Source organism: Cheilinus undulatus, linkage group 9 (assembly GCF_018320785.1).
Source record: "Cheilinus undulatus linkage group 9, ASM1832078v1, whole genome shotgun sequence".
NCBI lineage: Eukaryota > Metazoa > Chordata > Actinopteri > Labriformes > Labridae > Cheilinus > Cheilinus undulatus.
In genome coordinates, this window is record NC_054873.1 from 50,526,754 (window position 1) to 50,551,730 (window position 24,977).

General features: G+C 40.5%; 1 protein-coding gene across 3 annotated transcripts in view; it reads left to right on the forward strand.

Annotated features, from left to right (window-relative positions):
- srgap1a (SLIT-ROBO Rho GTPase activating protein 1a) overlaps window positions 1-24,977 on the forward strand; it is a 164,848-nt gene that overhangs the window by 98,827 nt on the left and 41,044 nt on the right. For all 3 annotated transcript variants that reach the window (XM_041795040.1, XM_041795039.1, XM_041795041.1), the window contains exons 6-11: window positions 2,925-3,053; window positions 9,185-9,406; window positions 10,034-10,135; window positions 19,158-19,355; window positions 19,817-19,901; window positions 23,930-23,957. In XM_041795040.1, the coding sequence (XP_041650974.1) occupies window positions 2,925-3,053; window positions 9,185-9,406; window positions 10,034-10,135; window positions 19,158-19,355; window positions 19,817-19,901; window positions 23,930-23,957 (764 nt within the window). The remainder of the gene's footprint in view (window positions 1-2,924; window positions 3,054-9,184; window positions 9,407-10,033; window positions 10,136-19,157; window positions 19,356-19,816; window positions 19,902-23,929; window positions 23,958-24,977) is intronic.

Sequence of the window (24,977 nt, forward strand, 5' to 3'; positions counted from 1 at the left end):
ATATTAGGTGTAAATATTGGCCTTGTTGGCAGTAGATATTGGCCTATATTAGCTGTAAATATTGGCCTTGTTGGCAGTAGATATTGGCCTGTATCAGCTGTAAATATTGCCCTTGTTGGCAGTAGATATTGGCCTATATCAGGTGTAAATATTGGCCTCATTGGCAGTAGATATTAGTCTGTCTCAGCTGTAAATATTGGCCTCATTGGCAGTAGATATTGGCCTATATCTGCTGTAAATTTTGGCCTCGTTGGCAGTAGATATTGGCCTATATCGGCTGTAAATTTTGGCCTCGTTGGCAGTAGATATTGGCCTATATCAGGTGTAAATATTGGCCTCGTTGGCAGTAGATATTGGCCTATATTAGGTGTAAATATTGGCCCTGTTGGCTGTAGATATTGGCCCATATCAGGTGTAAATATTGGCCTCGTTGGCAGTAGATATTGGCCTATATCAGGTGTAAATATTGGCCCTTGTTGGCAGTAGATATTGGCCTATATCAGCTGTAAATATTGGCCTCGTTGGCAGTAGATATTGGCCTATATCAGCTGTAAATATTGGCCTTGTTGGCAGTAGATATTGGCCTATATCAGCTGTAAATATTGGCCTCGTTGGCAGTAGATATTGGCCTATATCAGCTGTAAATATTGGCCTATATCAGGTGTAAATATTGCCTTTGTTGGCAGTAGATATTGGCCTATATCAGCTGTAAATATTGGCCGTGTTGGCAGTAGATATTGGCCTATATCAGGTGTAAATATTGCCCTTGTTGGCAGTAGATATTGGCCTATATTAGGTGTAAATATTGGCCTTGTTGGCAGTAGATATTGGCCTATATTAGCTGTAAATATTGGCCTTGTTGGCAGTAGATATTGGCCTGTATCAGCTGTAAATATTGCCCTTGTTGGCAGTAGATATTGGCCTATATCAGGTGTAAATATTGGCCTCATTGGCAGTAGATATTAGTCTGTCTCAGCTGTAAATATTGGCCTCATTGGCAGTAGATATTGGCCTATATCTGCTGTAAATTTTGGCCTCGTTGGCAGTAGATATTGGCCTATATCTGCTGTAAATATTGGCCGAGTTGGCAGTAGATATTGGCCTATATCAGGTGTAAATATTGGCCTCGTTGGCAGTAGATATTGGCCTATATTAGGTGTAAATATTGGCCCTGTTGGCTGTAGATATTGGCCCATATCAGGTGTAAATATTGGCCTCGTTGGCAGTAGATATTGGCCTATATCAGGTGTAAATATTGGCCCTTGTTGGCAGTAGATATTGGCCTATATCAGCTGTAAATATTGGCCTCGTTGGCAGTAGATATTGGCCTATATCAGCTGTAAATATTGGCCTTGTTGGCTGTAGATATTGGCCTATATCAGCTGTAAATATTGGCCTCGTTGGCAGTAGATATTGGCCTATATCAGGTGTAAATATTGGCCCTTGTTGGCAGTAGATATTGGCCTATATCAGCTGTAAATATTGGCCTCGTTGGCAGTAGATATTGGCCTATATCAGCTGTAAATATTGGCCTTGTTGGCAGTAGATATTGGCCTATATCAGCTGTAAATATTGGCCTCGTTGGCAGTAGATATTGGCCTATATCAGCTGTAAATATTGGCCGTGTTGGCTGTAGATATTGGCCTATATCAGCTGTAAATATTGGCCTTGTTGGCCGTAGATATTGGCCTATATCAGCTGTAAATATTGGCCGTGTTGGCAGTAGATATTGGCCTATATTAGGTGTAAATATTGGCCCTGTTGGCAGTAGATATTGGCCTATATTAGGTGTAAATATTGGCCTTGTTGGCTGTAAACACCGGCCTATATTGATTAGCGATATTGTTCTGTATGGTCTGTAAACATGGGTTGTTTGTATGAGTGTTAGTAGAATTTTAGGCAGGACTTAGCAGGCCTATATCAGTCCTTTTGCTAATCCTCATTTCCTTATCTTTAGAGATAATTATAAGTTCTTTCAGGTCAGTTATATATTGCTGTCAACATTGGCTTGAATCTACTTCTAAACACTCGAATATATGCAAACCTTATGTTGTTTTGGATTGACATATTATCCACATCAGGCACAAAACTCTGGGTTCAGCTACAACTATATTTCTTTACACCTGGTGCATGCATAGCAATGTCTGTAGACTAGTCGTAGGGTTAAAGGTTAAATTATTTTACGTCCAGCTGGAACACTCCACTCCTGGTGTCTGGGCTAAATATCATCTAACAGGTCCAGTCAGAAGATTCTGGTGTTAAAAAACAGTCGAGATTGTCCTGATGTCTGTGGTCTGCCATGTTTTTTAAAATCTATTAAGTTTGGTAAATCGTCCTGTGCTACTTAACCTTAGGACGATCTTGGAGGCACTTTGGCTGAATTTTTCAGGAGCATATTTGTGAAAACAGCTCGTCATCTGATCCAAAACACTGACTTTTCTGAGGACGGCTTGGACTGAGTTAAAGCCAGCTTGGTCACAGTGAAATGTGCAGGCTGTTTATTCTCAGAGGAGGCCTGCTTTCTGTAAATCTCTGTGACAAAGGACTCTTAAAGGCCTCTTTGACTCGACTCTTCCTGGAAAGCTTGGGGAAGTGTTAAAATCTGGATGTTTTTGAGCGGATGAGTCAGAGCCCATCGGTCAGTGGACGGTGACTAACAAACAGAGAAGTTTGTCTGCTGAAGAAGAGGACGTAAAGACACAGGCTGTTTTTAGTTTGTGTTCCTGATTTCTTATTTTCAACAGAAGTAAAGTTTTAATGTTTATTGAGTCTTGTCAGCAGTAATCCAGTCTCAGCTCGAAGACGCAGAGACATAAAAGCACAATCACTCCTCAAGATGGCATTCTTCGACTCATTAAATCCTTCCTGCCCCCCCCCCCACCCCCCCGTTGTTTCCTCATGCTTGTGTCTGATTCTCTCTTCAGCGTCAGGCCAAATACTCTGAGAACAAGCTGAAGTCCATCAAAGCCAGGAACGAGTACCTGCTGACCCTGGAGGCGTCCAACTCCTCCGTGTTCAAATACTACATCCACGACCTGTCAGACCTCATCGATGTGAGTATGAGCCCTCGTGATTCAGACCGCTCTGTTAGCCTCATGTAAGGATGATTGTCCAGGTCTTTATCATAGATTAGCAAACACATTGTTGTAAATCAATCACAGACATATTCAGCTTCTACAGCCTTTAGTTTCTCATGTGTTAGCTCTGATAAAGTCACATGTTCTGCTTACAGCTGATGGAGGAGGCAGGAGTGTTCACACTAAGCTTTCTGTGTGAATAGTTACAAAAAAAGACGTTATCCTTACCTAAATCCACAGCATGAATGTGAATATTCTACTTTGAGGATATATTTGTCTGCAACATTTCACATTTCATATTTATTCTCATTCTTAAACCAGCTATCTGCAGCTTGCCAAGCTGAAGTCAACCCCATATGGAAGCTGCAAAGGCTCAGTTCAGACAGCTGCAATGATCGCCAGCATTGTTCTAGAACGGTCTTAAAGGGTCTTAAAAAGTATTAAAACTGATAAATAATTTCAGCCAAAATTCAGGCTTTTTAAAAGCATGAAAAAGTCTAACATTAAAGACAATCTTAAATTTTAAAGCTGCTTTTATATTCATCAAAAGAGGCTGAAGGCTCTAAGACAGGGGTTTTCAAAGTGTGTGAGAGTGAGCCCCCCAAGATAAAATTATTCATTTGGTGGACCCCCACCCACATAAAGATTCAGATTGAAAAAACATAACCATATTTTCAAACATTTATGTCTAATTTTAGATATTTTTAACATTTTTATATCTTTGATATTTTGGTCTGCCAATGTTCTTAAACATCCATCTTTAACAGGCAATCAGTTTCAGGAATGAATTTATTGCAAATACTACCTGATTATTCTTCTCTGATTATCCTTAAAGCAGCGTTACTCAACCAAGGAGCCAAACTGTTGAGAAATACCTTTGCAAGAGTCGCTATCTAAGTGGTGAAAAGTGGCAAAAACAGCTTGAAGTAGCAATAACAAGAAGTAAAAGATGGCAAAAATGGTCAAAAAGCAGCAACCATGGGTGGAAATGGGCAAAAATGGGGATAAAAAGTGAAAAAAAGATAGGTGAGAAGTGACACAAAAATGAGTAACAGGTGACAAAAACAAGGCAGAAAAATGGGGAAAAAAGCAGTCAAGAGTGGCAAAATGAGCAAAAAGGAGGAAAAAAAGTGGTATTTAATGATAAAAGGATGTTTCAATGGGGAAAAGTGGTGAAAGAATGGTGAAAATGACAAAGATTGGAAAAAAGTGGCAAAAAGAAGTGGCAAAAGTAGGAAAAAAGTGGTATTTTAAAGGTAGCTTAAATGGATTAGAAGTGTCAAAAAATGGTATAAAGTGGCAAAAAAGTTTACCTTTTTTAAGGTTCTCTGGGGGAATAATATTTAAAATCAAGACATAAAAGAGCCACAGATAATCACAAATCACACGTTGAGCATTACTGCCTTAAAGTAACGATAAGTTTTTTCATTTTGCTCCATGCAGAAGTTAGCAAAGCAAATCACTTTTTTCTGGTTTATAGTTCTGCGCCTCCTCTGAAGTTCTGTGGCGCCCCCCAGGGGAGGCCCGCCTCACACTTTGACAACCGCTGTTCTAAGAGACAAGTGAGACTCCAGCAGATCCAAATGCATGGCCCATTGATCTGTCAGTGCATCTTTAAGGCTCTGCTGTGTCCCATGCTAGCAAGTTAACTACTGTGCATTCAGAAGGTATTCACTCTCTGTCCATTTGCTGAAGTTGCAGCCTGATGCTACAGTCCTTTAAATTCATTTTTATCTCATTTTTACTCAGAACTCCATCACGACTGAGTGGAAATTTGCCAAAAAACTGAAATATCACACTGTCATCAGTGTTCAGAATCTTTCCACCAGCCCTCTAAATCTAGCTCAGGTTCCTCCATGTGTCTGATCTTTGCTGAGATGATTCTACACCTTGATTGGAGCCCACCTGTGGTTGACAAAAGACTCACAGCTCTCTGTAGAAGGCCTCACAGCTGACAGTGATATCAGAGCAGAAACCAAGCCATGAGGTCAGAGGAGCTGCAGAGCTCAAAGACAGGATTGTTGACAGGCACAGATCGGGGGAAGGCTACAGTAGCCTCCAGAATTCTCACATGAAGAAGTTTGGACCAGTTAGGACTCTTCTAGAGCTGGTCAACAAACAGGGTCATCCTATGGGAACCCTCACATGGGCACAGAAAGAAGGGAAAACCGATCAAAACCTTTATCGATCAGCTGAAAACCGATGCTGGTGTTACATCTAAAGAAGAGCTTGCAGGATGTATGGAGAACAGAGATGACTGGAGTGACCGACAACAGGCTCGCCTATGGGCGGCCTAAATAAATAAGTAAGTAGAGCTGGTCACCATCGGGGGAGAAGGGCCTTAGAGATTCCTGTGTGAAGATGGGACGCAGTTCTAGAAGGACAAACATCTCTGAAAGCGAAATGGGCTTTCATGGTTTTTTTTTGCACTGAGATGCTTCCGTCCTAAAGTCAAGATGAGGGGAGGGGTGCTGGAGGACTGTATGTGTTTAAGTGATGTGTGCATGTGAATGATGGATAAATGCTTACCTTTATCTATTGTTAACATGGCTGGTTCTTCTTAACATTTATCAGTGTTTTGCAAATAAAAGGCAGCTTTTCAGTGAAGCTTTTACCTCGTGTAATACTAGCACAGAGTCTGTTAATGTTAGCGCTGCGAGAATCCCAAAGTACGCAGTGAAAGCTTTATCGCCTACCACAATAACAAAATCTGTTAGTATTTTCTTGTTGCATTTTGATCTTACAACCTGCAGAAAGCATGCACACCAGTCAAATGTGACTGGTTAGAAGCTGAAAATACCATGAGGGCTTAAAATATATCTTGAAAAAGTCTAGATTAAAGCTCAGATTTTCTGTTTACTCTCTGTCGTCACATTGCAAATCTTTGGTCTAAACTGGTTTTCTAAGTACCAGCGCTGGTCAACCCCTGATTCTGGCGTTGTAGCAACAGTTTGCTGTTTTTCTCCTGCATCAACATTCAGCTGCAAATATGAAGATCTGTGTTACCGCATATGGCCTCACATCTCTGCGTACCCCGGTACGCTGCTCTCTCTGACCTCCTTACAGCTGTGAAGATAAACATGACTTATTGATGATACAGCCCACCCAGGCCGTTATTACTGCGATATAAAAATAAACTTCCTGCTCCGTTTACTGCGTGAAGGAAACGGCAGAAGGAGGTTTTTCAGCAGCGACTTTTATATTCCAGGCAGCGGTGAAGGAGAGAGAAATGCAGCGTCTCTTCAGCTGCATGCTGAGCGCTGAAATTACCCCTCTGCTTGCTCTGCTCACTAGACTTCACATCCCACCAGGGTGTGTGTGTGTGGGTGTGTGTGTGTGTTTGTGGGGGTGGGTGTGTGTGTGTGTGTGTGCACATTTGTTTATTGATGAAGGAGACTTTTATAGCAGAAAACAAAGAGTACAAGCCGGCTGGAAGCGTTATTTGTACGTGGCTCAGACCGTGACGTTTTAGTGTGCCTGTCTGTTTTTACGGCTGACTGGTGTGTGTGTGTGTGTGTGTGTTTCTTTGTGAGTGTGTCATCCCTGTTGAGTCCTTAGCTGAGTTTCTGGTTATTAAAAACCAGCAGCAGATCTAGGAGGAAACGTTATGTTAGAAAGGGCTCCATTTTTTATTACTTTGTCTGACTGTAAGATCAATTAGTGTATTTGTTTAACCACAATCCAGGAACAGCATCCATCTGTGAACTTTAAATTCTAGTTTTAATGTCAGTTAACTTCCAAGCCCTATTACTCCATAATTAATGTACAAGCTTGATGATCATCTTTGGGTCTCAGACTTTTATAGTGGCGACAGAATGTTGGGACTATCTCAGTCAGATTAAAGCAAATGTTGGGCAGATTTTTAACCGTCTGAGCTGCCATGGAGGTGATCGGTGTCACAGTTGACTCTATCCTGCAGACGTCCTGAGAGGTCTGGCTGCAGACCGTTCATCTGAGATGCCTTATATCCCAGATGGGAATAGCCTAATTTGCCAGTATGTTTTTCCAGTTTTAGTTTAGTTTTTTTTAAATTCAACTTTATTCATAAACAAAGTCTGACAGTTACATTGTTTACATGAATACACTCCAAAAAAGCCAGTCCAAGAAACTTTTCAGAAATAAAACAGAGACCTGTCCTGTTCTGTCCTGTATCATGCAATAAAACGAAAAAGAAAAGAAATAAAACAAAGAAAGATGTTAGCTAACATAGTTATGCTATCAGTTTACTCAAGATTACTACATAATTTTAGCAAATATACAGTCCTTAACAAATGTATTAGACCACCTGTCATATCTGTCTCAGAGACCATCCAGCATCATGAAGGGTTTTAATGCGGACTCTTTCATTTTCAGTCAGCTCTCCACGTTTTACCATTTTGAACAGGAATGAGGAATTTCAAACTGAATTCACCCAAATTTGAGCCGGCTCACTGGGCTTCTCTGAGAAGTCAGAAATGAATCAAGCATAACATTCAACCACTAAAACTCATTTTTCTGTTCAGGAATGACAGTAAATAACTATAATTTGACACATTAATCAAGAAATATTAATGTGCTTTACTATTTTTTCAGTTTTTTGTAAATCAGTAAATGTGAAAATTCATGGATAACAATAATAATTCTATTTTAGCATTAAAAATATCATTTGGGTTAAAGAGCTTCTACATATTGGTGTATTAACCATTGCAGAAACATCAAAAATGATTTTGGTAATTACCAATGCTGTTAATTTAGGGCAGCTGTGGCAGAATCCTGACTTTGGTTAGGGTTAGGGTGGGCTAATACATTTGTTAAACACTGTAGCTAAAGCTAACAAGCTATGCCAGATAGATAGTTAAGGTTACTACGTAAGCCAATGTAGCTTAGCTAGCTTCAGCAAAATTAGCTTTAGCAAATGTAGCTGAAGGTAGCAAAGCTATGATAGCTAAATAGTTAAGGTTTCTACATAAGCCAATGTACCTTAGATAGCTTTAGCAACATGAGCTTTAGCAAACAAGCTAAAGCTAAAATTGCTATGTTAGATAGATAGTTAAGGTTACTACAAAAGCCAATGTTGCTTAGCTAGTTTAAACAACATTAGCTTTAGCAAATGTAGCTAAAGGTAACGTAGCTATGCTAGATCAATAGTTAAGGTTAGTAAATAAGCCAGTGTAGCTAGATAGTTATAGTACACATAGCTTAAGCTAGCTTAGCTACACAGATAACTTTGATACATATCTTATAAGCTACTTTTTAACTGAACTTTAGCTATGTAAGGTACGTAGCTATGTTAGCTTCATAGCTCCCTATCTGTAGCTAAGTTAGTTTTAGAAACATGAGCTTCAGCAAAAATAGCTAGAGCTAACTTAGCTTTATGTATCAGTTAGATAGGCGAATGCTTTATGGCTTAGCTTGATCTATATTAGCTCCATAGCTTTGTTATCTACGTAGCTTTTGCAGCTAACAGCCAATGTAGCCCAGCTTGCTGTGTTAGAATGCCATCAATGAGGACGAGCTTTTCTGCATTTTTTCCTTTCATTTGTTTTAAAGTTTTGCAGGTCAAGTTTTCAACTTTTAATTTTGATGTCCTAACCCTAACCTTGACCCTAAACAGAAGTTTCATCCAATTTTATTTGCTGTATTTTTATTTTTATTTGCTGGTCTGCAGCTAGGCTGTCTTGGACTCTTTAGCTTCAAGTGTTGTCTGGTCAGGTGAAGAGTTTAGATGGAGGCATGTTAATTTCTCCATGAGTTTTTCAAATGTTTTTTCAAATGTATTTCTGCTCTCAGGTGTCCTTATGAACCAGCCAATAGAAAACAGGTAGAGGATTGACCAATCAGCTCCCTGAGAGAGTCCCAGTATTCTCTCTGAGGGAGTCATACTCTCAAAAACGTTAAAATACACTCTTAGGTTTTGCAGCAATAATGATTCCATATAAAAAACTAAGTGGAGTGTTTGCAGGGATTTCTAAATCTGTAAAAATGTATTAAATTTATCTGAAATATTACTGTTGCTGATGGTGTTTTCCTGTGTTGTTGTACAGTAAGAGCTGTTAAATTTCCTTTAAAATTCCTGAACTTAAAGCCACTCATCCTCCTGATTTTGCATCCCCCGCCCTCTCCCCCAGTGCTGTGATTTGGGATACCACGCCAGTCTGAACCGCGCCCTGAGGACCTACCTGTCAGCAGAGTACAACCTGGAAACGTCACGCCACGAGGGCTTGGACATCATCGAGAACGCCGTGGACAGTCTGGACCCCCGCAGTGACCGGCAGAGGTTCATGGAGATGTACCCAACCGCCTTCTGCCCTCCGACAAAGTTTGAGTTCCAGCCTCACATGGGAGACGAGGTGAGATGATCTGTCATTAGTTCGTCTTATTCACACAGCAGCCATGTTTCTCTGACTCTGGGTGGAAGCTTCCCTACACCCCATCAGTCCTTCAACCCACCACTTTACTCTCACTGTCTGGTGATTGTAAACCTTGCAGAGGAAAATAAACACCACACTGTATTTCAAGTTGCATCGTTAAAATAATAATTAAATGTATTTCCTGTTGACAAATTATTCCTTAACTTCCTGATATTTCCAGTAAGTGTTTTGTTGTCAGCTGTGAAGTGAATTTGCTGTCGATTAAAGAATCTGTGCCGTAGTGAGGCTGGATTTCAGAAGCTTAACTGCAGAGTTTTACTGCGTCTGAGCTGGGATCAGGTTTTATGGAGCGCTGACTCTGACAAATCCCGTGTTAACTCATCATGTAGCTCCACATGTGTTCTGAGTTTGCCTGTTTGGCACCAGCAGCGCTGATATCATGTTTGTTTACTAGCTGCTGTTGGTGTTTTGTCTGCATTCAGCTGGCAGAAGAGGCGTGGTTCGCCTTGTTATGAGAGAATTTAGAAGCCTACATCCCTTATAAAACAGAGGTTAACATACTTTCAGATTACTTATGATAACGGTGAAACACCTTTTTCTCTGCAGGTGTGTCAGATCTCAGTGCAGCCGCCTGTGAATGGAGAGCTCATCCTGAGGTTCCAGCAGCTTCAGTCCCGTCTGGCCACTCTGAAGATCGAGAATGAAGAGGTACAATCTTATAGAAGTCCTTTTACAGGCTTTGAGGTGTTTGTGGGGGAAGCTGGAGAAATCCATGAACAAATCCAGCCATCTGGAGGCTCTCACTCCAAACAATCAGTATCAGCTTTACTGGCCAAGTGAGCCTACACAACAAAGAATCTGACTCTGGTTAGCTTTACTCTCAATGTAACGGAACAACACAGAGTGACTCTGTGACTGTTGAGTGGTATCAGAGTGACTCTGTGACTGTTGAGTGGTTGTCAGAGTGACTCTGTGACTGTTGAGTGGTTGTCAGAGTGACTCTGTGACTGTTGAGAGGTCATCAGAGTGATTCTGAGACTGTTGAGTGGTCATCAGAGTGACTCTGTGACTGTTGAGTGGTCGTCAGAGTGACTCTGTGACTGTTGAGTGGTTGTCAGAGTGACTCTGTGACTGTTGAGTGTTCATCAGAATGACTCTGTGACTGTTGAGTGTTCATCAGAGTGACTCTGTGACTGTTGAGTGTTCATCAGAGTGACTCTGTGACTGTTGAGTGGTCATCAGAGTGACTGTTTGTACCAACACTATGAGGGTTCTGCAGCAACGTCGCCCTTCGTTTCCTGACCAAGGAGCAGTTTAAGTCATGGATGGAGGGGAGGCTGGTCTTATTAATTTACTCTGCAGACATGGTTATCCACTGCAGACTTTTCCTGTCCAGTTAGCTGGCAGATCCAAACCAAACAGTGATGGGTGTTTTATAAAGTATAAACTATGAATAGATGACATGTAGAAGCATGCTGCTCAGCTCTCACTGATGATATAGTTTGGTGAAATTATCGTGACAGTGCCACAGCTTTTGTAATCATGCATCTGCACCTGAAGGCAGACAAGACTCACAAATACTCACAACTGGCTGCAGTTTCAACCTTGCAGAGCTTTTCCAGAAAGGAGGTTTGGGACATCAGTGAGCTCCAGACTAAGACAGGCATTGTCTGCAAATGTTTTTAAGACAGTAGTTAAAACTGTTTTTAAATCCTAATTCTTTTAGCTTGTACAGAGGCTTTTGAGCCCCTTATAACAGAGGTAGATCTGAATAAAACTGCTATATTACCTAGCTCCGGTTACATGGTCTGTCATTGATGTAGGAGTTTTGTTTTTGTCATCTCAGAGCATTAAAGCTGAAAAAGTTAACTTTTGCCAGAAGTCTTCCAAGGTGATGCAGAGAACAGTTACTGATGATCTCTGAAAAATCAAAGTTTTTGTTCCACCGTCTCTCTCTCATGCCCTGCAGGTAACCATCAAACCCTCTCTGTGAAGCCTCCATTTTCGCTCCCAGCGGTAGAATTCACCGTCTCGCTTTTATTTGCACAAACCTGTCGCACACTGCTCTGTTTTGACATTGCAGGGCGCTTCTCTGCGTCTCAGGCGGGATTGTTTTTAATCTGTCTGCAGCGTTTTTTATCGTCGATGGAGGAGAGATGCTGTGACTGCAGCATTTTCTCCAAATGCAGTCCTCTCCATCAGTCCAGCTTTAGTATCAGACCTCATTTTCTCCTGTCCTTTTGTTTTTATTCCACATTCATGATGTTTCCTTCTCTTCTCATATTACAAAGACGAACAGAGCATGTCACTCAGCTTCCTCTGCACCCACGGTGATTTCAGAGAGTGTTTGATCATCTTTTTGACTTTTTAGTGAGACTGAGTGAGAATGCATCAACTGATAGAAATGATGACACAGACATGGAAAGGATTTTTGGCTTGTTTAGCTGTGCTGAAGAAGTTGCATTAGAGCTGAAACAGATTGGTGATTATTGCATTGTTGGAATGTAAGATTAATTAGAAGCCCTTACACGTATCATTCAGAGTCTTTGTGGAGTTGTAATCTTTGCACACATCGTCCTTCAGGTGCTATCACAGTTTTATGCTGCCTGCAGGATGTACAGTGTTTCTGCAACAGGGTGCATGCACGCCGGCATTCTGTGTTTGTGTGTCTGAGGATATGATGACAGGCCCGGGTCGCTTCATGCCCTTTTCCGCCTGCGTCGCCTCAGCGGATATCCTGCTGGGTCAGGATCGCAGGGTGCTGCTGTCTGGTGGTAGAATCACCAGATGGCCTCTGTTCCCGGTCACAGCGTGCCAGATACATCCTTGAATACGAACTTCCAAAGCTCTGCGACGACCTCCAAGCTCGACTGTCCAGTGTATGGAGACGGGAAAAGGGAGTCTGTCTTTATCCGGGCGGGAAGGCTGCAGGGAAAAGCTTCAGAAAAGGGCAGCTGTTTCCTCTAAGCTTTATGACTCCTATGAGGCAGTCAGTACGTTTACATGCAACATTAGGTCGATATTTAACTGGACTACAGTCAGGGGCCACATGCAAGCCAGAACCGTGGAAGGGCCGCAGGGCCCTTCTCGGAGCAGATATGGGGAATAGTTATATAATTAGCAGTATGAGTTATATTATTGTTCTATTCACTACAAGTTAGATGAAAACCTCTTTGGAATAATCACATCCTCACATGCTCACTGATCATTTTTCTGGTCCTTTTCAATTCCACACCATCAATTACCAGAGTCAAACCAACTACATCTGCACAGCGGCCTGTTTGGGTGCAAAAATGGAAGGCAACTCCTGAATTCCAAAAACATTGACAACTTCTCAGTGAAAAATTGCAGACTAATTACAATCCATATGGTAGTATTTCAGTGTTTAAAAGATTGAAGGCAAACTTCTTCACATCATCAGCAACACTGGTGATCTTTCATACAAAGCAATTTCTGGAAAATTCCTGCACACTGTCTAAATTGCACCAAAAACATTGGCAATGTTCTAAAAATTGCTACACCCACCTGAAAATAAAATGCTTTGATTAAATATTGAGGGAATTATTTGTGATGTTTCAGTATAAAATTGCAGATTTGTTCAAACATGAGCAGAAAAAAAAACAACTGGCAATGTTTTGGTGCAGAAAATGCAGCAAATTCTTAACCTTGCAAACAGATGGATACGCCCGTTACCTTGTTTCTCACTGGTGAATCCATCTTGCAAAGCTCTCATCTGAACCGTTCTGGCCCCGTTAGAAAGTGACTGGACCAATCAGCAACGAGGAGCAGAGCTTTCAGGCACAGCAGAGTCGTGACGGAAACAAGCAGCAACAAGAGCTGGTGCAGTTATGGAGGAAGAGATTAGCGTGGATGCTGCCAAAGCGCCAGTTTTATCAGAACTTGACGACATTTCTTTGTTAAAAGAAGATAAAAGAGCAGCAGTGAGTTGTTTTCTTTTCAAAAACAACAAAAGTCGAGTACTGACATGTCTATAGTCACCATGTTTCGCGTTATTCCTCAGTAGCTGTGCATGCGCAGCTCGATAGCGGCTACGTCACGTGTTTTGTTGCTCTGATTGGCCCGTAGAGATGTGACAGAAGGAACGCTCACCCAATCACACTCCCGAGTTTTTTTCAAAACCTCTGCTTTTCTCAAATGTTTCCTATTGAAGCTTTCCCAGATGGATGTGGGAACCACAGCCATCTGGCGTGTCAGGTTAGCAAATTCTAAATTCCACAAAAATATTGGCAAGATTTCTCTAGACTAGATTAGTCTAGAGACTAGACTAGACTAGACTAGACTAGACTAGACTAGATGGCAAGATTACCCTCATTTTCAAAATTGGATAAAAACATAAGCAATGTTTTTTTGCAAAGAAATTGCTGGAAAATCCCTGAACACTGTCTGAAGTGCATACAAGAGCTTTGGCAATATTTTGGTAAAAAAAAATAAATAAAATTTCAGGCATCCACCTTTTTCTCTCAAATTCAAAAAAAAAAAAAATCTGGCAACATTGCCTTTCAAAAAATTGCAGGCTCCTTGTTAAATAAAGGTTAAATAAATAAAAGTCTGAGTTCAACAAAAAGAAACTCAAAGTGACAAGTAATTTGTAAGCAAATACAATGCATTGTCAGAGTTTTCATGGAAATATATGCAGTATGAAAATTAAAGATATATTGTCTAAATTGCAGAACTGCAGAGAAAAAAACACCAGCAGTGTTTTGAAGCAACATTTGCAGGTGACCTCTAAATTCCACAAAAAACATGAGCAAAATATCAGTTGAAAAAATTGCTGTGGAACTTCTAATTATTGTCAAAATTTGGTATGAAAGAAAATAAAAAAAACATTGGCAACGTTTTGTTCTAAAAACTGCAACAACCACCTGAAAATAAATGCATTGTCAAAATATTGAGGGAAATATTTGTGATGTTTCACTATGAAATTGTACTTTTTTTTTCTAATGTGTTCTAAAGAGCAGAAAAAACTACTGGAAATGTTTTAGCAACAACGTCTTAATTCCACAAAAACATTGGCAAGATTTCTTTTTAAAGATTTCAGGTGAACTTCTACTCATTTCCAGAATTTGAAGTTGCTGTAAAATCCCTGAACATTGTCTAAACTCCATAAAAACAACCTTTGGCAGTCTTATTGTGAAAAATGCAGGCTTCCACCTGCATTCTTTTCAAATTCTGGAAAAAATGTCAGGCTAAAGTCTGGATTTAACAAAAACACTGAAAAAACAGTGTGTTATATTATTTGCAGGGAAAAACAATGCATTGTCAAAACTTTGATGAAAATATTTGCAGGGTTATAGTATGAAAATTGAAGATATGTTCTCACATACTGTCTAAATTGCAGAGAAGTATGGAGGGTGTGGAGCATGCTCAGATCAACTAGTCAGGTTTTAATCCTGCTGAGGTGTAAACGAGCATGGATGAATTTATGTCTAATTGCGTGATTTATGAAGGTTTGTTAGGTGGACTTTGGTTTGATTTGAGTCAGGCTGGTGTGTAGCTCCATAATAAACCACTCCCCCGCTGTGAATGTAAAAGCTCTGAGTGGAAGAGAACATGTCTGAGTAGTTAACTCTGCAGTAGGAGGAGAAAACTCCTCCTAAAGACTCGGGTTGACTTGGCCCTGCTGGGCGTCTCGCTGCAGAAATGACAGTTGAATTACACTCATTAAAACGGCGTCTCTCTTTGAGGATGACGCTCATTTCAGCTCGTCAGTCAGCCGGCGTGGCTTGCCTTTTCTTCAGTCGTCATAATGAGAGCATTTACTTCTCGTTTAGCCGAGCTCGCAGCGCCGAGGTTCCTCCTCTGCTCTCTGAAGACGTTTGGCTCCACACCCCTGCAGTGGAGCTCCGTCTCACGGCAGGGACCGTTTGTTTCTCCTCCGACTAATCTGAGAGAGAACATCAGAGTCTGAGAGAGAGAGAGGGCTCCTAGCAGCATGATCAGCAGATTACACACCTACTGCATGCTCTGCTAAAGGCTTTGTGCAGCAGATAACACACTCAGTGATGCTGTCCTGCAGAACAGTATCTGTGGAAATGACAGAGATTTGGTGTTAATCTTGACTCTTCATAGTGCTTCATCTGATCAGAAAACCCTGAGACATTATTGTTGATAGGAATATAAATACATCTGATGTCACCTTTAACCAGAGAGTGGAACCTCGGCTGTTTCCTGCTCACAGGATGAGGTTCCAGGAGGTTCCTGATGGTAGAATAACCTTCCTTCTCTACGCCGCCATGTTTCAGCCTGCAGCGTGTTTTTGCTTCTCAGTGACACGGTAACTCCATCCACGCCGTGTTCGTCAGCACCGTCATCCATCAGTGCAGCACATCAAAGACATGAAGAAGACCGCCTCCCTCCTCTGGAGGTTTTTCTTTCTTTTCGCAGGCTGAAAGGGTCAAAGGTCGAGCTCTTTGATTAAAACAGAGAAGTTACAGTCCCGTGTTGTTAGGGAGTGTGACAGTTTCAGCTCCTTGTTCTGTCATCAGCTGAGAGCTCAGACTCTTCATAAGGACATGGGCTCAGGGTCTTTCTAGGGCCGGGAAATGTGGACCAAAAATCATAGCTTGGTTTTACTTTTTTATTTATTTTTTAGGTTATGGTGATAAATGATAAATATCTGGATATTTTGATCTGACTCTAGTGAAAGTCTAATCCTGTTTTTTTGACAGTAAAGAGGATTTTTGTCTTTTTTTGGTAAAAAATGACAAATTATAACCTTGCAAAGCAGATGGATACGCCCGTTTCCATGTTTCTCACTGGTGAATCCATCTTCAAAGCTCCCGTCTTAACCGTTTTGGCCCGGTTAGAAAGTGACAGGACCAATCAGTGACGAGGGGCAGGACTTTCAGGCACGGCAGAGTCATGACATAAACGAGCAGCAAAAAGGGACCAGTGCAATTATGAAGAAGAGATTAGCATGGATGCTGCTAAAGCGCCATTTCTTCATCAAAAGAGGTACTTACATGTCTACAGTTGCCATGGTTACCGTTATTCCTCAGTAGCTGTGCATGCGCTGCTCGATAGCGGCTACGTCACGTGTTTTGTTGCTCTGATTGGCCTGTAGAGATGTGACAGACAGAACATTCATCCAATCACGTTCCGAGTTTTTTTCAAATCCTCTGCCCTTTCCCAAACGCTGAGTATTGAAGGTTTTCCAGATGGATATGTGAAAGAAATCTATCTGGTGTGTCAGGTTAGGAGGTTATGTACAAGTGTAATAAAATTATCATAAAGTTTAAAGATTTCCCAATAAAAAAATCACCAGAAACGCCTTATAAATTTCTGAAAAATTTCAAGCAAATTACCCTCAGTTTTTTAAAAACAAAATAACTCCCCAAAATAACGTAGTTCTTTTTCTTAAAATTCTGTATTTATGACATAAAATTAACCTAACAATTCAAACAATTTCCCCCAAATTTCCCTGAAATTCATGAAAATTTTGACCCCGTCCAACTCCCCTAAGAAAGAAAAGAAAACTCCACCAAAATTCACAAAAAATGACAAAAAATATTGTCCAGATTTTCATAAAAATATCTTTAAATTTCAAGCAAATTATCTTCAGTCTTTTAAAACAAATTCCCCCATATTACTTAGTTTTCTTTCTTAAAATTCTGTAAATGTGATATGAAATTAACCCAAAATTCACACAATTTCTTGGGAAATTTCCCTGAAACTACTGAAAATTTGACCCCGCCTCAAAAAAAAAAAAAGAAAAGAAAAACTCTATCCAAATTCACAAAAATTGAAAAATAAATTTTCCAGATTTTCATAAAAATATCTTTAAATTTCACTGCAAATGTGCACAAACATTCCAATCAAATTCCCTAAAATTTTGATGAAATGTTCAGAAATTTCACGGAACACACCCCAACATTTACATATACATTTCCTACATTTTCATGAAAATACCTTATATTTCTTATCATATTATCTCAAATTTCCCAACAAACTCCCTTTGATTTCAATGAAAATTATTGAAAATTTCAAAGATTACCCCCATATTCCCAATGAAATAAAAACAAATAAATTTTCTAAATTTTCCATGAAAAAAAATCAAAGCATATCCCTCCCAAACATCCAACAAACTTCCCAAATTCTCATGAAAATGCCAAGAAATTTCAAACTTCCAGTGAAACTTACCTGCAGCTCCACCTCCTCATAATAATAATGATAATAACTTGAATTTATATAGCGCCTTTCAAGAAACCCAAGGATGCTTTACAGGAACACATATACATGGACAAACTATGTGAGGGGTAGGATGAGTGTGAGGGGTGGTTTAGTGAAGACTGTAGGCTGTGGTGAACAGGTGGTGCTTGAGACGTTTTTTTGAAAATGTCCAGAGATGGAGCGCTACGGACGTCTGCAGGAAGAGTGTTCCAGAGGGTGGGAGCTGCAGCACTGAAGGCTCTGTCTCCAAAGGTTCGGAGTTTGGTTTTGGGTATGAAAAGTAGGCCGGTGTCTGAAGATCGACAGTTGCGGGATGGTGTGTATGGTACTGGGGAGCCAGAGCATGGAGAGATTTGTATGTGGGAAGGAGGACTTTGTAGTTGATACGGGACTTGATAGGGAGCCAATGGAGGTGAGTAAACGTCGAAGAACGCTCTGTCAGTCCTGACATTTCTACACTGTAGAAGAAGCTCTGTCAGTCCTGACATTTCTACACTGTAGAAGAAGCTCTGTCAGTCCTGACATTTCTACGCTGTAGAAGAACGCTCTGTCAGTCCTGACATTTCTACGCTGTAGAAGAAGCTCTGTCAGTCCTGACATTTCTACGCTGTAGAAGAAGCTCTGTCAGTCCTGACATTTCTACGCTGTAGAAGAAGCTCTAGAAGCTCTGTCAGTCCTGACATTTATATGCTCTAGAAGCTCTGTCAGTCCTGACATTTATACGCTCTAGAAGCTCTGTCAGTCCTGACATTTATACGCTCTAGAAGCTCTGTCAGTCCTGACATTTATATGCTCTAGAAGCTCTGTCAGTCCTGACATTTCTACACTCTAGAAGAAGCTCTAGAAGCTCTGTCAGTCCTGACATTTCTACGCTCTAGAAGAAGCTCTAGAAGCTCTGTCAGTCCTGACATTTATATGCTCTAGAAGCTCTGTCAGTCCTGACATTTATACGCTCTAGAAGCTCTGTCAGTCCTGACATTTATACGCTCTAGAAGCTCTGTCAGTCCTGACATTTCTACGCTCTAGAAGAAGCTCTGTCAGTCCTGACATTTATACGCTCTAGAAGCTCTGTCAGTCCTGACATTTCTACGCTCTAGAAGAAACTCTGTCAGTCCTGACATTTCTACGCTCTAGAAGAAGCTCTGTCAGTCCTGACAGTTATACGCTCTAGAAGAAGCTCTGTCAGTCCTGACATTTCTACGCTCTAGAAGAAGCTCTGTCAGTCCTGACAGTTATACGCTCTAGAAGAAGCTCTGTCAGTCCTGACATTTATACGCTCTAGAAGAAGCTCTCCAGTCGACAAGGAGGAGGCGGTTATTGAAATAAATCTTAAAAGCCTCCGCTGCAGACGCCGGCTCTTCTGAGTGCATGCAAATGGACAGTTTGGCGGGGAGTCACATTCAGGGGCTTTGTAAAGGTTCTTCATCACAGACACCTGAATCCAGAGTGTTGTTGGATAGGGAGGAAGGTTGTTAAGGGGCATATTCTGCAGTGTTCACATTTTTATAGCACGTTTCTGAGTTATTCTCTCGTCTCTCAGATCAAAAAGACGTCAGAGGCCACGCTCACCACCATCCAGGACATGGTGACCATCGAGGACTACGACGTGTCCGAGTGTTTCCACCACAGCCGCTCCACCGAGTCGGTCAAGTCCACTGTATCGGAGACGTACCTCAGCAAGCCGAGCATCGCCAAGAGGAGAGCCAACCAGCAGGAGACGGAGCAGTTCTACTTCATGGTGAGGGGAGAGATGATCGTGAACATTTGTAGGGCAAACACGGAGAGGGAAGGCTTTAAATGTCTTATCTTTTAATAAAGATAGAGTTGAATCTCTCTCTGAAGCCTCAGTAAGCTTTATGTACTTGGATGTTTAAAGAGAAGAGAAAATGCCAGATAACTCGTCTGATACTTGAGTTTAAAGCTGCTTCAGAAACCTCAAACACACATCTGAGAATAGGAACTTTCTGTTTTTATCTTGACTTTTTTAAGCTTCATCTGTGAATGTAAACTTTATTGGACTCACAGCAGGCTGCAGACTTTTCTACAAAGATGTTTCCGCTGCTCTTGTGTGGAGGCCGACATGCTCTGATAAAGGCTTTAAAAGCCTCAGTGCCTCCTTCGCCCTTGGCTTTCTTATCGTAGATTGCTGTCTCTGCTGGCACTCATGGCGGCCGTGTAATTACTCTCAATTCTCCACAGAAATTTCGGGAGTTTCTGGAGGGCAGTAATCTCATCTGCAAACTGCAGGCCAAACATGACTTGCTGAAGAGGACACTGGGTGAAGGTAGGACCTCTTTATTCTTTACTCTGTAGGCCAGTGTTCCTCAACCAAAGAGCCAAAGTGTTGGAAAAAAACATGTGCAAGAGCCACAATCTAAGTGGTGAAAAGTGGCGATCAAAATAAGTTAACGGCAGCAAAAGTGGTCAATAAGCGGTCAATGTGTGGCTCTGGTGCCTCATGTGGCTCTTTTAGGTCTTCATTTTTAATATTATTCCCCAGAAAGCCTTAAAAAAGGAAACTTTTTTCCCTTTTCCACCATTTTTTTCCACCAGTATTCATCTATTTAAGCTACCTTTGCCATTGAAGAACACTTTTTTCCTACTTTTCTGCCAGTATCTGACACATTCTTTGCAACTTTTTACACATTTTTTGCCACTTTTCATCAATTTAAGCTAACTTTTGCCTCTAAATACCACTTTTTCGTACCTTTTTGCCATTTTCTGACACTTTTTTTTGCAATTTTCTATTCAATTTTTTGACACTCCCATATCCCCCCCCCCCATTTTCACCCATTTAAGCTACTTGTTGTCATTACATACCACTTTCTTCCTTGTTTCTGCCTATTTTAGTCACTTCTTTTTGTGAATTTTATCCCATTTTTGCCCTTTTTCACCACTTTTTACCCATTTAACCTACCTTTTGCCATTAAGTACCACTTGTATCTCTTTTTTTGCCAATTTCTTGACTGCTTTTTGCCCATTAAAGTCATTTTTCCTCATTTTTTGCCCCTTATTTGCAAGTTTCTGACCATTTGGCCAATTTAAACTACCCTTTGCCACTAAATACAACTTGTTTCCTATTTTTTGCCTATTTTTGCGACTCCTGGCAGTTTTTTTTTCCAATTTTAGCCACTTTTCACTCATTTTTTGTTACCTGTAACTCATTTTTTGTCACTTCTCACTCATTTTTGCTACTTTCTGACCCTTTTTTCTCACCATTTTCATCCATTTTCACCAATTGTGTTGCTGTTTGACCATTTTTGCCTCCTTGAACTTATTTTTATTACTACCTCAAGCTGTTTTCGCTGATTTTCATCCATTTAAGCTACCAATTTAAGTGTCCAATTTTTGACACTTTTTTTGCAACTTTTTACCCATTTTTTGCCACTTTTATCCCATATTTGCCCTTTGTCATCATTTTTTTCTCCCCATTTTTGCCCATTTAAACTACCTTTTGCCATTAAAAACCACTTTTTTCCTATTTTTTTGGCCCATTTTTGCCCATCTTGACTGCTTTTGGCCAATTTTAGTCACTTTTCACTCATTTTTTGCCACTTTTGGACTTTTTTTGCGAACCTGTAAGTCATTTTTTGTCACTTCTCACCCATTTTTGCTACTTTTAGACCCTTTTTCCAAGTTTTGCTCACCATTTTAACTCATTTTGTTGCTGTTTGTCCATTTTTGTCTCCTTGAACTTATTGTTATTAATACTTCAAACTGTTTTTGCCAATTTTCATGAATTTAAGCTACCATTTTCCATTAAAAACTACTTTCCCCCTACTTTTGCCAATTATTGACACTTTTTGCAACCTTTTTACCCATTTCTTGCCACTTTCTTCCCATTTTTGCCCTCTATCCCCATTTTTTCTCCTGATTTTTACCTATTTAAGCAACCTTTTGCCATTAAAAACCACTTGTTTCCTATTTTTTGCCACTCCCGACTGCTTTTGGCCAATTTTAGTCACTTTCCATTCATTTTTTGTCATGTTTTTGCCACTTTTAGACCTTTTTGCCACCTGTAACTCATTTTCTTGTCACTTCTCACCATTTTTATGTACTTTCTGGCCTTTTTCCATATTTTCCTCCCCATTTTCGCTCATTTTCACCCATTTTTGTTGCCGTTTGACCATTTGTGCCTCCTTTTACCTATTTTTTTGCTACTTCAAGCCGTTTCTGACACTTTTCACCTCTTAGATTGTGGCTCTTGCAAAGGTAGTTTTCAATAATCTGTCTCTTTGGTTGAGTAACACTGGTCTGATTGCTCCACAGTCAGTTTTTTACTCTAATTCAGCACTGCTGTTTCTATGACATATTGATGCATTTATGGATTTTAGACTATAAACAACTGGCATTTATCGATTTATTTACCATATCCACACTCATTTTTCTGTTTTCTTCCTGTTTTTGTGCGTTTCTGTTGAGCAGAATGTTTTACCACTCAGCCTGTTGGAGCAAACTGGTTTTCTATTTTTTTTTTATTCTGTTTATTATGAACTACCGGAAAGAACCAAGAGCACATTTTTCCATGTTTTAGTGTTCTGTTTTTAAACTGGAGTTGTTTTTTTCTTAAAACCACCGACCTTCTCATACTTCCTGTCTTATTTCCCCTGCTCTGTCTGTAAGGTTGGGCATCATCCTTCCATTGTTTGCTCCTTTTTTCACTTGTCAGAGCCCCCAGATACTTATCAGGGTTTAATCCAGGCGAGCTGGAGCTGAGAGGGATTTTGAATTTGAATTATCCGTCTTAGTGATTGATTTGCTCCCCACCTAATGGGCTGAGGTGTATTAGATTGGTGGCAGTCTGTCATTACTGATGGTCTCCTCTTGCTCTACGTTGGTGGGATCTCCTCAGGCTAATCTGCCGTCTGTCAGGCATTGATCTAAGCAGCAGGCCTGGTGGTCTCCGTGAAAACTGTCAGCTCAATAACTAATGAAGACGAGTGATGAGGAAGAGGAAAGCCCCTTCTTTAGACCGCTGTGATTGAACTTAAGTAGAAGGCCACACTTGTAAAGGTACTCCATCTCTAGAAAACCATTTAAAGCTCAGATGCTGTGGTAAAAAAAAAAAAAAAAAAAAATCATGTAAAGGGAAACGAGGGAAAGAGGAAAGTTGAATCCAGAAACCCCTTAACTAGAACCGGTCTCATAGTGAAGTAGGCTAAAAGATCTCCAACTCATCATGAAGCCATCTAAAGAAATCCAAGAAGTCACTGACATCTATCAGTCTGAAAGGGTTACTAAAGCACTTCTAAGGCTTTGGGACTCCATTCAGAGCCACTACCCACAAATAGAGAAAACTGTGAACAGTGGTAACCTTCCCAGGAGGGGCCGGCCTACCAACATGACTCCAAGAATGTTAGACAACTCAACATCATTAAAAACGGACTTTTGTATTTACTCAGGTTCCCCACGCACTGATAGGCTCAGTCTAGAACAGTAGTTCCCAAAGTGGGGGTCGGGACCCCCAGGGGGTTCGTGGGATGCTTTCCAAAAAACAAAGAAAAATTTAATATGATTTAAAGTCCTAAATTTTATTATTTATATTAAAAAATATTGTTAACATGAGTTTTATTTAAAATATAAACATAGTTGTCAAGTGATATTTGTGATTAAATGTAAGTAAAAGCTGTAATACAAGTTTTGATCATGATGCTTTGTGCAACATTGTGCACTATCCCCCCTCTAGGGAAGGCGGGGGTTCCCAAACTCTGATGCCATTATTTTGGGGGTCACAGCCTTAAAAGTTTGGGAGCCCTAATTTTACTGGCATTCAAATCAAAGCAGCGTATTTTTCCCAAAAACAAATAAAATTCTTGGTTGTATGTTGAACTAATTAAAAACTAATATGAGGTGTTAATATTTTGCTAATTATCCCATAATGATTCCATCTACTTTAATCTATTTATGTTGCGAGTTTTTTGAAAATGGTTAGTTTTTATTCCTGAGCAATTCACTCCTGATGTCCTTTAAAAGTTTTATGGTACCTCCATCTCAGATCCACCAGATGGACAGTTAAAGTTTGCTTGTAAATTGAAGTCTGCAGAAACGTTTTAATGTCTGTTCTCTGTTTGTCTCTTTAATCTTGCACGCATTAAGAGCTAAAGCCTTTTATTATCAGTCTGCCTGTTCATACTCATTCCTCTGTGTTCTGCTACCATGATAAATGCGTTTATGTGCTCACATCACTCGTAAACGCTCACCTGAGAGCCTGTAGATGTTTGCTTTTCCTCTGATTGTTCTGTAACAGTAGCAGACGGGTCCTGACACGTCCTCATCTCTAACGTCTCTCTTCTGCCTCTCTCTTTGCTGCAGGCCACAGAGCGGACTACATGACCACCAGGTAAAGTACCCTGTCTCTGCTCTTCAGGACCTGTAGCCAGCCTCAGGAGGTTCACCTGTGAGCTCCTCTGTGACTGTGGAAGCCGAGGATGTATTTAGACAGTCAGGGTGTCTCTGAGCCCGTCCTCCTGTTCTGTGGGGTTACTCTACATGTTTTCACTAACAGTACAGTTTGTTAGGATTTTAAAGAGAACAAGAGGAGGTCGAGTAGAAAGGACTCAGCCTTTAGCCCAGTCCAGACCAAAGATTTGCATCAAGACTGGCGGAAACTTGCAGCTTCCTGTGACGGGCTGCTCTGTGGCGTTCTAAAAGCTGACCAGTAGCAACTGAAGGAGGCGATGCATCAGTTTTATAGCAGAGACTCTCCCAGTGTTTACAGCACGTATGAACACTAAAGTGTTTAGCTAGCTCAGTGTTGTTTTTATGAAGATGTCTGCTCAGAATCATGAATTTTCCATCAATTTAGCTTCTACACTTTTGAATTTCTCTCATATTATCGTAGAGGACGAGAGTGTTTATCAGGCTGGAAAGGTTTAAAAAAGATGTACTCACTTCCAAAAGTCCCCGCATGATTTTTTATGAAATGAAAAACTCTCCAAGCCCAATTCCAAAAAAGTTGGGGCACTGAGTAAAATGTAAATAACAACAAAAGTCAATGATTGTCAAATTTCATAAACCCATATTTTATTCACTGTAGATCAGAAACAACATATCAGACATTAAACTGAGACATTTTACCATTTCATGAATAAATATTAGCTTATTTTGAATTAAAAAGCAGCAGCACATCTCAAAAAAGTGGGACAGGGCAGCAAAAGGCTGGAAAAGTTAACAGCTGAGGAGCATTTTACAACTCATTAGGTTAATTATCAACAGGTCAGTAACATGACTGGGTATAAAAGGAGCATTTTACAGAGACAGAGTCACTCAGAAATAGACTTTGAATGTCCCTCCATCTACAGTCTATAATATCATCAAAGATTCAGAGAATCTGAGAGCAAGGGACAAGGCTGAAGGGGCC